We start from the raw sequence: 15,316 nt of genomic DNA, 5'->3' as shown, positions 1-15,316 counted from the left end.
GGGTTTGGGTTTGGGTTTGGGTTTGGGTTTGGGTTTGGGTTTGGGTTGATAACTTAAACACCTCTAAATAGGCAGAGCACTAATGATATATAGCACAGTGATAGCTTGTGGTTTGAGTGATTGCACTATCCTGGCCACTGGAAGATAGTACACTTGCTTAACACAAGAGGGTTTTCTTGTCCGTGGCCATGGGGCAGATAAAGTGCCAAAACAGGAAGCACATATCAGTGTTCACACTTTTAATCATATACACACACAACTGAAAATATATAAAAATATCTCAGTCAAGCTTTACTCTGTGACGATTGTCCTTCACCGTGGCTTTAACTTTAAATTTCAAAGCAGGAACATGCACAGCCAGTTAGAATGGGCACCTTCTTCTGAGGTGCAGGTGGAGGTTTAAATCCCACTGAGCATATCCTGTTTGTCTAAGGACAATTTTTGAGGTAATTCTAGAATTTCACTAGAAATGAAAGTTTTCCCTTATATTACACTTTTAAGTTATATTTTCTTTGGAAAATCTGAAACCCCAATTCTGAGACATTGACTTGTAAATGCACAGTTACCTAACAGGGTTACTTCCCTAGTGTAATGACAGAATTAATAGCATCTTTTCTACAGAATTTTTTCATTGTTCTTCTCAAATGATAGTAGGAAATAGTTTTACTGTGGAATGAAACACTGACTTCTTTTTCTCGATACTGCATTGCTCTGATTTTAAAATGTAATTCACAATTGTTTCATACCTTCACTTTCTCATGCGTGCTGTTATTACACAGGGTGTAGTTGGTCCATGTTCTGTTACTATCTGGATGTCGAAACCAGTGTCCGTCTTGGTCACAGATCTTTGTAACTTTCTCTTTAATAATAGAAAGAAAAAAATTAAAAAGAGTTTAATAAACTTACAGTTTCTGTTCAATTTGTTTACCTTTGGTTAAATGAATTCAGAAGTAGAGAGTTAAAACTAGGATAGTTACATACTGCAAATCTTTCAAGACTTTTTTTTTTTTTTTTTTGGTTTTTTGAGACAGGGTTTCTCTGCATAGTCCTGGCTGTCCTGGAACTCACTCTGTAGACCAGGCTGGCCTCAAACTCAGAAATCTGCCTGTCTCTGCCTCCCAAGTGCTGGGATTAAAGGCGTGCACCACCACCGCCCGGCAACTATTTTTGTGATAAGTTCCAAATGCATCTAATAACATGTATTTACTATTTAATAGCATTAATAAATATTAAATAACAAAGTTCACTCTACAGATTTCAATAAGATCTGTAATTAAACTCCAGTATCTACCTGAAGGATCAAAATCCTGAAAGTAATCAGGGCAGTACTGCATCGACTCAGTCCCTGCTGCAACGTCATTCCAGCATAGCCATCCATCCCAGGTTCTGTTGCAGAAAAGACCTTAGAGAGGAAATAAAAATGAAGAGTCAGCAAGTCTCTGTGCCTACCCGTGAATCAACTCTTAAGGAAAGCTTCTCAGTGCCTTGGTGTAAAGAAGTCTCCTGGAAATGAAGATGTATAAAAGCCACAGGTGCTCGATTTTTGTCACTAAGTAATCACTACAACAACTATTAATAATTATTATTAATGATATTCAAATAAAACTAAGAAATGACTCCGCATAAATATCAGATTCAGTTTAATTTCCTCAAAGCAATTGTTCAATAAATCAGGCTATCTTTGATGATTGTATTTAACCGTGAGGCAGTAATTAGTCTCCCTGTACTTAATTTTTGTGAAGCATATTTTATTTTAGAAACTGTATTCTTTTTTTCTTTCTTTCTCTCTCTTTTGGATTTTTGTTTGTTTGTTTTTCTGTCTGTCTGACTGCTTTTGTTTTGCTTTTTCAAGACAGGGTTTCTTTGTATAGCCCTGGCTTGGAATTCGCTCTATAGAGCAGGCTAACCTTAAACTCAAAGAGATCAACCTGTCTTTGCTTCTCAAGTGCTGGGACTAAAGTTGTTCACCAGCACTGCAGGCCAGAAACTGTGTTCTTAAGGAAAGTATTTGAGCATTTTCTGAAACAAATACCCTCTAGTCAATACTACTATTTTAACATTTTAACTGTAATTATTTTATGTTTTCATCAATGTAAGGATAAAGAAACTTTTGCAATACATTATATATATTGCATATTATAATATATGTATAACAAAATGAACTCATCAGTGTTCTAAAAATATCTAATCAAAAATCTATAACAATCAATAAGTCATCAAAATTAAATAGAACATTGCTGCATGAAAAATTTGTTAATAATCGTATATCTGTACAACAATCTTGTGACCTTTTTATCCCCAGTGGAGCCATAATAATTCTGTTATCCAAAAACTCTAAATAATTACAAACATGTTAAAAAAAACAACTAAGACAACTACAGCTTTCTTTGCTGTTATCTTAAATAAATTTAAAATGTTTCCTATCATATGTGACTGGTAAAATAAATTTTGTGATTTATAGAAGAACATTCTTATTGTTTCAGAAATCATATTATACATGTGCAAGCTGCCATTATAAAAGTCTGTGTGTAAGTACACTTCAACACAAGTAGCGTGATGCATCACCAATGTCTAGCTTTTGAGTCGTGTTCTATGGTGTCAGAATGAGATAGATACCTTTGTTCAGATGGGTTTCAGAAACACAACGTGGTTTTTTTTAAGGTATTTAGTCTATATTAAAGTATTTTTTTACAGATTGCAAAACACATTGTGAAGATCTGAGTAAAATAAGCAGTTATCCTGAACTATTTTTACCACAGAATTGTTTTACTATGAAAATATTTCCCTATTGCTCAACATTATTTTTTAGTACTTAAACCTTTATCTAGATCATTTGCGAGGAATTAGTTCAAAGGTTTCAAAATAATATGAAATAAAATGATGCCAGCTAATATAGAATTGGTATGCAATCACAGGCAAATTCCACTAAGCAAAGTATTTTATAAAAAGATAAATTTATAAATTACATGAACTGATGGTCAATAGCTATTGACTTGTCTTAATATTAATATCTGTTAGTATCTTGAATATTTTTACACCTAGAAAAGGATCATTCTGAAAACTTCAGTGGATGAAGTATTTTGTTAAATTTTATAAGAAGAGTAAGTTGGGTCATGTCATAAAACACATTTCACAAATACATAATAAAATTTGTACATAAACCAGAAAACAAGCAACTACTTAATTTTTATTAGTAGATATAAGAACCTGCATAGATAGTTTTCTTTTAAACACGTGTGAAGTGCATCTAGTGTTAGTCGCAGCTACCTTCTGCTTGTTGAATGGGATCCTGCATAATCTTCTGGTAACATTCATATTGAGCCGTCATGATCTTGTTTCTGGTGACTCCCAACTCTGTTTGGTTCCCGCCTTCTTCCGACTCTGCTGAGACAAGAGCCTACGGAAGTAAAGCAACACCGGCTTTAGAATGGTGGAAATCTTTGTTAGAAACCTGGTGGGAAACAGCAAGAGCAGTGGTGCTTGGATACAAAATGACTCTCAAGAGGAAACCCCCCAATGCTTAGTGTTTGCCAATTTCCATAGGCTAAATTCTTACCGTGTCCGGTTTCAAACAGCCTTCAGGGTGCTGCCAATGACAGCACTGACAGGCTCCGCTGGCTCCCAAAGCCTGTGGCACTTGCTGACAACACAGTCTAAACATTTGTTCAAAAATGCAGTAGTACCTAGAGTCCCCTGATGGCTTCCCTGCTCTTTGAATGTCCGTAAGGTATGCACCACTACTTCCAAGACTCTTACTTATATCATAAAACAGTAGAAAATGGCATCCAGTTATCAGAGAGTGCTGACCACATAGAAAATAATCAAACTTTGTGCATTTGTAATATCAAAATAATAATTTCCTCACTGGGTGTCATCACATTGTCTGATTAGCATTAAAATTGACTGTTATTTTCTGGTAGGCTTGAATTTCCTGAAAGATTTAGAAAGTAGTCACCCTGTGAAGTAATAAATGAAATTCTAGAGCAGCAAAACTATTTTTAAGTCATTTGATTCTATTCTTTAATGTTGGGGGTTGAATCTAGTGCCTCCTGTAGGCTAAACAAGCATTGTGCCTATCCCAGGACAATATTAGGAAAAAAAACACATAAAACCATTTTTTTCTGAGAACATTTTGTTAGAAATTAAGCAAAGTAATAATACTTCCAAATATATTTACACACTATCCATGAATGAATTCAAGGGAAGGAGTCAAACTTTTTGTATTACACTATGCTAGTTGGTAAAAATGCTACAGTCTTGCCTGCAGAGAGCTTGTGGTGACCCATGTACCTTGCTGGCACACCTAACAGGGGCTGTTAGCTGAAGAAGCAGTTCTGTCTTTGAAGTCTAGTCAGTTATCCAAGATAACATCTTATATGTGCAGATGTCGGACAGCTTCTAGACTCGAAGGTGTTTTCCAGTGCATATGTTCACAGGAGTAGAATATTGCTTTTTTTGTTCATTTAAGTTTTCAGTACTTTTTTTTTAATTCCTTTGTTTGAATCTTTTTGAGGGTTTTGCTTGGAAACACCACAGGAAAATTCTTTGCTGGCACACAGAATTAGAGGAGATTATGTCTCTGGGTTTCTTGTATATATAAAGCGAAGACCAATGTTGACTGCTTTAATTCAATGCAGAGAAAAAGATGAAGAGAAACAAAATTACAAATAAGACGCAAACTATGAGGCTTGTAGCTCTTCGGGCTTTGTTAATCATCTGGCTTTCCCTCTGGCTTCACATCTCTGACACATGCATGTAGAGATGCACATGGATGTCCACACACATATGAAGACATATTTGCCTCAAACTTAGCATCAAGATCCATTTGAATGAGTGATTTATTAATGAACGAGTAAACCAATACAAAACTCAGAACATGTCCCCTTGTTACTTTCAATCGATAAATGCCAATCGGTGAACCAAAAGAAAAAATTTAAAGACTAGAATATGATCTTTCAAAGATAATTCTGAATCTATGTGTCTCTGTAAACATATTTTATGTGCTGTGTATCTTTGTACTACCATAAAGTGTCATTCCAGTATTTTCCAACTTTACCACTTTTGAGTTTTGTACGTTTGAATCCACTGATACTCAACCTCGTTCCAAGGATCCAACAAACCATATAGGTTATAAAAATTCAAAGTATAAAAAAATACTAAAAGGAAGTGGATTATTGCCATGTTGATTGGATATAAAAATGAAATCAACTTACTAATCGCATAACTACTTTAACTTGTATTTATTAACTTTTACCAATTAAATGCATGTTGTAAGTAAAGCACAGTTATAACTAATGAAATAAATATGTAAGGTGAATGCTTACCATATTAAGAAGCAAGAGAAACAGAAAACATAGTATATGCTTTTTATCCATCATTAGAGTCCAAATGAAATGTGCTGTATGTTCAAGCTATAATAAAAATGAAAGAAATAAAGTTCAATATTCATGAAATCAACATATCCTTCAAAAGAAAATATCTGTTATAATGCTATACTAATTCTAAAAGTTTGTTTAGTAATCAAATGTGTTACAAATATTGACAACATTATGGCTTAAAGTATAACAGAATTTTGTGAAATACAATCTAGTTTAATTTGACTTACAAATAAAACATTTGACACATGTACTTTTGAGTAACTAGAAAGTAACTTGGTTTCTTTGCCTTTACCAAAGTTGGAGTACAGTTATTTAACTACAAACATAAACAACTTTATATGACTATCTTTCACATTTTATTATATATATAATTTATGTTTATTTCTTTTAAGTACTTATCTGCAACTTTCTGACTTCAATTTAAGGAAGGAAATTATTCTCAGGCCAATTGTTTGAGAATTAACATTCAGACAACATAAAAATGTCCTTTCAATTCCTCACTATAGAAAATTGTGATTAAATTTGTATTAATACTGGTTATCAGTGAACAGATTTTGAATCACCTAGGAGACACGTCTATGAGGAATTATCCATATTAAGTTAGTCTCTGGGCATGACGGTCAGGGATCTTCTGATTGAGTTAGTTGATATGGGAAGACCTTAACTGTGGACAGCACCGTTCTGTGGCCTGGGCTCATGAACTCAACAAAAAAGACTAAGCTGGATGGAAACAGTCACTGCAGCCTGCTTCTTGCAGACCCAGAGTGAACACATGGCTCACATCTGCACTGCTGTTGCTTTCTTTGACAACGCAGCCTAAACCTTCAAACTGTGAGCAAAGATAAATCCTCTTCCTTTACCTTTGTTTCCTGACAGGTATTTTGCTAAATTCATAAGAAAAGTAATTAATACAAGAATTAATCAGGAAATAAAAAGATTCTCAAAGTCTTCTACATTGTTGAAATAAGGCTCTGGGTATGAGTTATATATATATATATATATATATATATATGTCAATCCAATATTAGATCACATTCTAAGCTGGTAAAAATGGCCTCTCAAATACCACCTGCCATCTGAATACTAAGAAACACTCTGTGGGACTGATGTCCCTAAAGCTTACTTCCTAATATACCCTAATACACTAGTTTTATACATCTGAGTTATCAAGATATAGCCACTAAACATAATACATATTTAAATTAGCATGTAACAATGACTTTTCAAAGGAAACAAAACAATCTGCAGTAGATATTTACCACGGAACAATGAACTTGGTTTGAATTTTGTTAGAAAAGAAGCCATAACTATTTTCAGAATAAAATTAGAAAGCTCCTTTCCACATGACCCCAGGTTTTCCGTTTTTCGGCGACAGGCACTGAGAGCATGCCATTGCTCACTGGACTGAATGTGCTCCACTGGTTGCCCGCAGTGACTCACCTAGGTAGCTACAGCAGCTGTTCTTGTCAATCATAAGCAATCTTCTGAATACTGTTTCTCTTCTATCAATCAGCAACCCACAACCCTGGATTTCTTTTTTAAGATCTTAAGAAAAAGTACCTGAAAATCAGGAAAAACTCTATTAATCTCATAATTTAAAAAATTAGTGTGCTAGATTGAAAAATACGATGCAAATCTTCTGCAGTTTAGTAATTAACAAGTTGTTATTTTAGTTGCTAATTACATTTCACCCCTGAAAAATCCTATTTCCAAATACTTACATGCACAATTGTCTCCAGACTCAAATCACATTTTCTCCTGAATCATGCTCAATATTGTCTTCAAGAATTTCTTAATTACAAGGGTCATGACCTAAAATATGGATCGATTTAAAATAATTTAATATGATGTTAACAAGAGAAAATTGTTTCCATAGGAAACTGAAATTTTCTATGTAATACCTCTACTAAAATTAGACATTTTGAGCTATTCTAATTTTTAATGAACTACAGAAATGATACTGAAAAGGGTAGTCTTTTTTTTTATTATTATTTTTAGAGCTGAGGACCGAACCCAGGGCCTTGTGCTTACTAGGCAAACGCTCTACCACTGAGCTAAATCCTCAACCTCAAAAGGATAGTCTTTAACCTGACTTTTAAACTTTGTTTACAATATGTTTGATTATGTTAGTCACTGCATAAAACTTTCAATATAAATTACAGATTATAGAAAAACACAGTTGGTCTAGAAATTTTCATATTTCCTATTAGTAAATAATTTTCAAAGTAGTTATAGTCTCAAGGAAAATATTTCCAGGCCTAGTGGTACATGCCTTTAATCCCAGGATTCTGGAGGCAGAGGCAGGCAGACGTCTCTGGGCTCAAGGCCAACCTGGTAACACAGAAGTTTGAAGCCAAACACCACTATCCAGTGAGACCCTGTCTCCAAAAAACATAATCAAAAAATATGTCTTGAATATGAATTTACCTGTCTTTTATTGGTTTGTTAATGTATTTTCCTTAGTATTTATAACTTGAGTAGATTTTTCTGTATTCACTCCTATCCTGTTGCGGTTTTATAAGTGCTTTCCATCATTCTACTTTAAGACAATGAGTGTGGTTTTCTAATCTTGTCAGTGAAACTTGAATTATCATTCAGAATCAATAAAAAAATTAAAATAAAATTTAAAAAACAGAAGAAAGCAATTTTCTGGGGAGAGAGGTATACATGCATGATATTACAGAAAGGCAGTGGTCCATATAGGTTTTTTCAAAGCTCTTCTTATCGTGGCAATGTTAACTTATTTGGATGTTGGTTAAGTAAGGTGAAATTATAGCAGTGTAACATCTATCACAAAGTAACGTGTTTCATCTGGGAACAGTATGGAGCACTCTAGGCTTCCTGGAATTGTTAGTGAGTTAATGATTCATTGGAGCCCTGGCAGTTTGACCTATGACCTGCTTCCAGCCTTATTGTATGGCTGCTATTACCTAACATAAAAGCAAGATGTCAATATTAATGTGTTAGATTACTATGAACCTAACTTCGTAAATACTGTATGTCTGTACTTGGGTGAACATATCTTACTTTTACCTCACGGGTTCAACCAGTGTCATATTATGAATAATGATTAATTTTGCATCATTTTTATCATTCAAACCATAGAAAGACTATTCATTTTTCTGCTTAATATTTAAATTATAAGTAAAACTATAAGTAAATAAATTATAAGTAAAAATTATATTTGTAAGCCTCTATTTTTGGTGGTTACATAGAATCTGAAGTAATTAAGTATTAAAGAATCTTTTTCTTAAGAAGTAAAAAAAAAAAAAAGGCCAGAAACATGGCTGCGAAGGTAAAGATGCTTCCCATCAATCCAGATGACATGATGACTCACAGGGAAAAATGCAAGAATAATCTACTGCTAATAGTCCTCCAGTCTCCACACATATGCCACACAAGTGCCTTTCCCCACCACATAAACACACATACAAATTAATAAATGAATATGATACGCTAAATAAAAGGTTATAGCGATAATGAATGATTAGTTGGTTTAAGGTTTTGCCTCTAATGAGCTATTTTTTTATGATTGGCTATTCCATAAAAAGATTAGCTCACAATTTTTTCTGTTCATTCTCTGATATCTCTAGTTTGTCTTTTAGCATAGGTTCCAAACGTAGCAAATTTCTTTGGAACACTTGCCAATTTTACCCTTACTTGTGCACACACATACACACATGTATGATATGTACAAGCAACTATAGTCACCTCAACACTAATAACCATATAACAGGCTTCAAATGTCTGCAGTTATGTATTATTTATAATTAAATTTGAATTGATTATCTGGAAGATCAGAAAAGGTTTAAAATAAATTATATTTAAGTGTAGAATAATTCTTAGTTGTTCTTTGCTTATTTGTTTATAATTTGTTCTCAAGCATCACACTACTTTTTTATTTATCTAGGATAATTGGAACATTGAATAATATAACTGAATTATTTTATTTATATAAATTTAGAATACTAGACTTGCAAAAAGTCCTCTGAGGTAAAAGTTTAATCTTTTTTTCAATAATCTCTTGTAGTATATTCTTACTGTAAATTTTCTATTCTCCTTTCTTTTACTGGTATGGTTCTTCAAAGACAGAAACCACATCTGAGTTATCTGTGTATTTTTCTGACTGGAAGCGCATAAATATTTACTGAGTACATAAATAAATGAATGAATTAACCAATAAAATATTTTAGAAAACCAAAGTTACTCTCAAGAATTTTTACCCTAAATAGCAATTACTATTTCTTATTTTAGAAGGCCTTTTATTGTGAGGCTATATCAAAGGTCCTCAACCTGTATATATCTGATATATGGCCCTATCATATATCCTGCATATCAGGTGTTTACACTATGATTCACAACAGTAGCACAATTACAATTATGAAATAGCAATGAAATAATTATATAGTAAAAGTTGGGGGGGGCCCAAAACATGAGGAACTATACTAAAGGGTTGCAACATTAGGAAGGTTGAGAACCACTGATCTATATTGACAATAAAATTCGAATGTAAAATACGTATATGAGAACCTCTACTTTCTTACAAAATAAGATCATGAAAGCTATTTAGTCTTCAAAACTGCAGATGCCAGGATGTCAAACAGGCAATAGCCTACTAAGTTTGGACTGCATCTAGATTAAGCAAATTTAAAGCATTGGGAGCTATGTTTTAAAGATGACCAGTACATAGTCGTCTGTATGTATGTAGAAATATATATGAATCAGAATATAAATAAATATTATTCTGTTTGGAAAACAGACTGGTTTAGCAAAACAGTGATTTGATGATTTACACACGAGGTGAGATAAAATTTCCTTCATTATGTCCTGGAGCTAAACCCTTCAAGGCAAAGTGCTTCAAAATTATGTTTGGCAATTCCCCAAACACAACATTCTACCCGACACTGCTCTTACTTTTGTTGTTATCTACTAGGTTTCAAACTCAGAGGTCTAAAAATGCATGTTAGTGGGATTTGTCTTGGTAGTTGCCAAGTCATCTTGGCCACAATAACCAAAGAAATATTCTCAATGCGATAGCTCCACTTTATAGCTTTCCCTCATCACGCCACCCCTTAGTGATCCGGGAAACATGTTCCTAGGGACAAGGTCATGCTTTCCACTTGAGTGACTCATTCCCAACCAACGGAGCAGGTAGATCGCCCTTGTCTTTGTCCAGATTATGGCAGCAAGTTTGTGCGATAGTCATCCATCACATAGCGGACATTTGTTCTCTCCACAAGACTCAACAATATCCAGTCTATGGGATGACTCAATTCATGGCTGTCACCTGCTCTCACAAGCTCTTATCTGAGGTTCCCTGACAATGGTCCCAAGCAATGGCTGGGGCAGTGGGGGAATCACTCCTTTTGCCATGGGTCTTTTAGGTTACTCATAGATGGACCATGGGCGGGTAACTAGATAGCACCATGGCAAATGTAAGTGAAACATCAGCCTAGATTGTGTCTTGTATTAGTAGATGCGGTTTTTAAGATGAGTCCCAGGGGACGTACATTTACTTGTATCCCTTTTTTGAAGTGGATCCTTTGCACACTTCTGACTGACTCATCCCTGCAAGTGTTTGTTTATACATAACTCATTTAAATGCATGTTTTTATTAAAATGCATTCTATACTAATCAACTACCACTCTTAAGCAAGTGATCTTTCAGATCTTAAATTATTTACTGACAACTGGAGTCATTGTGAAACAGAGTCAAGTAGTTTTCTTTCAGATTTGGGGAGAGAGCAAGTATGGGGGTTCAACGTAGGCAGTGAAGTCTGCGAGTAGAGTCCCCAAGTGTCCTGTGGTTTGTTTGAAAGACATTTGTCAGGTTTGAAGAAGCTAATATAATATAAATATATTATATAATATATATAATATATTATATACAATACATATATTATATATATTAGTCTACATAGTATTAAGACATATATATATATATGATTTGTCAGGACACGAAAATGCAATTGTTTGAATGCTACCTGCAAGCTTGCTTATTTTTTTCTCAGTTTGTTATTATTCATATATATGTGTGTGTGTATGCGTATATATACTTTACATTTGTTTTTTGTTATAATAAGTTAATTTTTAGTTGAGTTGCCTAATCTAAATATTTAAAGGGTATGTTCACTCTAAGAAAAAAGTAGCCTCCAACTCTATTCCTTGCTTCTTAAATATCCTGAGTTATTTTAGGCCCAAATCCATATTATTTTTCTTTGTTTATATATCCAGTCACTACAGAGCTGCCCAACAGAAGCTTCATTTCCAACACATATCTCAATGTTCTAATATCCTAAGCTGAGGCTTAGCAAAGATCAGTCATGCCTCACCTAGCACATGCATTCCCTCCTTGTGGTACATCAGACAAGCCATTTCTCCACTGTCAACATAAAAGACAAACTTTCTCTTCCATCCTTCCTATAGGTTAGAATTTCTTACAGTCTTAAAAAAAATCTACTATAGATGGAAAATGTTAATATAAATGTCTCAAAACATGATTATATTGTCTTTTATCATTACCTTTTTGACAAATCTTAAATCCTTACAGTAAAATTATTATTACAATTACCAATTTGCTTCACATACAATAAGTCAGTCATTGATAGAGATATGAGAGTCTAAGATTTAAATGCTTCAGCTGAACCTGGTCCAAGATAGCCTATATGGTGTTAGTGGGATCTCAAAGGATCGCACTGAAGACTTTAACAGCCTATTGTCATTGTTCTTGATTACCCTCTGGGTATGATGGTAAGACCCTGCTGATGAACACATTCCTGAGTGACAGAACACAGAGAAATCAGTCTGCTGCTGACATGGAAGCTTCACGCCAACTGTATAGCTTTCTTAGCTCTGGGAATCACACCAGCATAAGAGGAACAAAATTATCAACCTTACCAGCTGTGGAATCCTGTGAACTACAAGAATGACTGTCCTGGCAAAACATGCCCACTGGTACAGTAGTGGCAAATTCATGCCTGGTACCAAACTGGGTCAAAATTTCATGACTGTCTAGAAAATAATAATACGCTAAATAGACACAGTAATAAACTATACCCCCCTCAAGTTCTTATCTTTATAACCGTATATTAGTGTATCTCTCAGTCCTCGTAAGAACTCTTTTTGCAATAAATGACAACTATTATACGGACCAACAGTTAGTCAGCAAGCAGAGCATGAGAAACTGGAAAATTCAACTTGAATAGAGTATATCACAACCCTACTGTGAAGTCTGAGGAATTGTCAAGAAACAGCAGGCAGGAAAACTATAAGAGCCAGAAGAGGTGACTATCAGCAAACATGGCAGTTAGCCATGTGATCTCACCGTGATTGTGACAGCATGGAGAAGACCTACACATGCTCAAGCTAACAGAGTCCCAGAATGGAATAGGGGAGTTGGGCAAGAAGTTTCACCACTATCTCAGTAGTTCTTGGCAATTGACAGCTTCTGGAAGAAGAACCTTTGGTTTATTTATAGGTGTGATCCTGTTAAGTTGACCTCAATCTGAGGGTTGCCCCATACTCGAGAGTGTTTGAGAAACGCCAATTGGACTCAATAGGGAGACAGGGAAAGTGGGAGAGAAAGGAGAAGGAAAGGAAGAGGTTACAGAGACAGGGAGCGAAACATGGAGAAAGAAATTGAATGGGCAGGGAGATGGGGTGGATCTGAAAGGAGGTTGAAGAAGAAAGCTGAATATGATCTAAATGTATTCTATTGATCAAATAATTCATAATTTTATTTTCTAAATGAACACTTCCTCTTCTTGCAGAGCTCCTAGGTTTATTTCCAGCACCCACATCAGGCTGCTCACAAACACCTGTTACTCAGTTCCAGGGTATCTAGTGCCCTCTAGCCTCCCTGGGCACCTGTATGCACGTGAGAATCATAAACTCACACAGATAGACAGACGGACACAGACAGACACAGACAGACAGACAAAGTTAAATAAATAAATCATTTTAAAAAGATATATATCCCTAAAATCTTAAAACAAATCTGACACTGGTTTTGTCTATTTGTTTTTAGTGCCTTAGGAATATTCTCCGTGAGTCTTCAATTGCTAAGAGTTCAAAACTCTTGCGTTTGAATTTGACAATGAAAATGGAGCATTGGGCTAGATAAGAGCTATGTAAACTGAAGTTCTAGCAAAATTTTTTGTATATTGTATATTGAAATTATATATATATATATTTCTAACTTTAAAAGTAAGATGGATATGGAGCCTCTAAGGCGTATTGGAATGGCCTTTAATGATATTGTGTTCACACATGAGCCAAAGGACCTCAGTGGATGACTTGCTTATCTAATGAGCATTCCAGACTAAATAGCTGTTAGAGAGATTCATTTGTGATTGGGTTTGGGATTTCATTTTACACTCTGGAGTATTTACTCATGGGAATAACTTTTCCATTGTGGGCATAATTAGCCATTTTCCGGTAATTTTAGCCACACTCTTTTTATTTGAAAAGGCAAGTGGCCAATATCGGCCCAATTAGTAAAAGGTGGGAGGGAGCTTTTAAAAAAATGTAGCTCTGTGCTTGATGGTACGCACTCAAGAAAGAATTAATTGAAGTAAGATGTAACTGAACTCAGGTCAGACAAGCAAAACCTCTGATTTAGGCTCTGTGAGGCAGAGGTTATGTGGTCATAGTTATACAGTCAGAATCCTTCCTTCTAGTAGGGTTCTTGGAATAGCACATCTTTCGACTGGAGCTGCGCAATAGGCAGGGCATGGTATCAGAACATTCCTATGCATCCTTTTACAGTATGCAAAGAACGGAGCCAAGAAAAGACAGGCAGCTAAGCACTACCCACTGTAGACAAGTCCATGGCATTATCAGAAACCTTGAGTCTGGCATATTTAAAGTCCATTACAATTCTAAAACTCCTCATCAATGTGAATACAAAATTGAATTTTAAGTTTTGATTCATTTTCTAAACATTTTTAAGGAATATTATAGTAGAAATTTCACAGATTTTAGAATAAGAAAGCTTCACTTTTTACTCTATGGTTGACTAGCACAAAATTCCTACAAAATGAGGTGACTACATTTCTTTCCATCATATAATCTAGATATGAAAGGATTTTTTTTAAATCAAAGTTAAAGGTTATATTCTTTGCCAAGTATATTCTACACCCTGGTAATAATTCTTAGCTAACACTTTTAAGTCCTATGGATCTACCAAGTGATTGTTCTCAGGTGATCAATACTTAAAGTGTGTCTGTGGAATATGTTAATATCCAACTCAAAAAGTAAAACTAACTCTCCAAAGAAAGTATTTAAGGCCATTTGTCACCACAATTTAGGAAATACTTTTATAGATGTGTCATCAAAAGTGCAAGTCACAATGACAAAAACAGATGGGGCCACTGTGGAAATGAGGATCTGAGGGCATCTCAGTGGTAGAAAAGTGAGCCAGAAAGAGCAAGGTCCTAACGTATACACACACACACACACTCATATATGCATACACTTACACACACATACACACTCATATACTCACACACTCACATACACACTCGTACAAACATATACTCATACACTCACACACACATACACACACATTCATACACTCACGCACACACATACTCACACACACAAAGGAAAATAAAATGAAAAGGTAACCCAACACAGAGGGACATATTTGCAAATCACATGTTTAGTAAGAGATCTTTAATACAAAAAGAAATCTTACTACCCAATAACAATAATAGTAATTTTAAAATAACAATGATAATAAAATCTCAATTTTTAAAAATGGCCAAAGGATCTGACAGATGACCAATGAGCACTACGGTTGGAGGTCACCATAACAGGAAGAACTGTATTAAAGGGGCCACTGAGAAGCACTGCTAATGAATTCAAAGTCAGCAAGGATACGTGTGAGCAGAGTGTAAAACATCCAGCTTTCTAGGGATAAAGACCTAGAAACACAA

The 15,316-nt window shown here is 34.8% G+C and overlaps 1 protein-coding gene across 2 annotated transcripts in view; it reads right to left on the bottom strand.

Moving 5' to 3' along the window:
- The window catches only part of Calcrl (calcitonin receptor like receptor), a 98,416-nt gene that overhangs the window by 43,973 nt on the left and 39,127 nt on the right, over positions 1-15,316 (bottom strand). For both annotated transcript variants that reach the window (XM_028762910.1, XM_028762911.1), the window contains 6 exons: positions 7,100-7,190; positions 6,819-6,938; positions 5,325-5,411; positions 3,268-3,397; positions 1,292-1,402; positions 747-859 (listed from right to left, as the gene is read on the bottom strand). In XM_028762910.1, the coding sequence (XP_028618743.1) occupies positions 747-859; positions 1,292-1,402; positions 3,268-3,397; positions 5,325-5,378 (408 nt within the window). In that variant the 5' untranslated portion in view covers positions 5,379-5,411; positions 6,819-6,938; positions 7,100-7,190. The remainder of the gene's footprint in view (positions 1-746; positions 860-1,291; positions 1,403-3,267; positions 3,398-5,324; positions 5,412-6,818; positions 6,939-7,099; positions 7,191-15,316) is intronic.

Source organism: Grammomys surdaster, unplaced genomic scaffold, assembly GCF_004785775.1.
Source record: "Grammomys surdaster isolate TR1022 unplaced genomic scaffold, NIH_TR_1.0 136, whole genome shotgun sequence".
In the NCBI taxonomy this organism is placed as follows: domain Eukaryota; kingdom Metazoa; phylum Chordata; class Mammalia; order Rodentia; family Muridae; genus Grammomys; species Grammomys surdaster.
The sequence above is the reverse complement of the archived record's forward strand: the minus strand, read 5'-3'. Positions and strand labels throughout refer to the sequence as shown.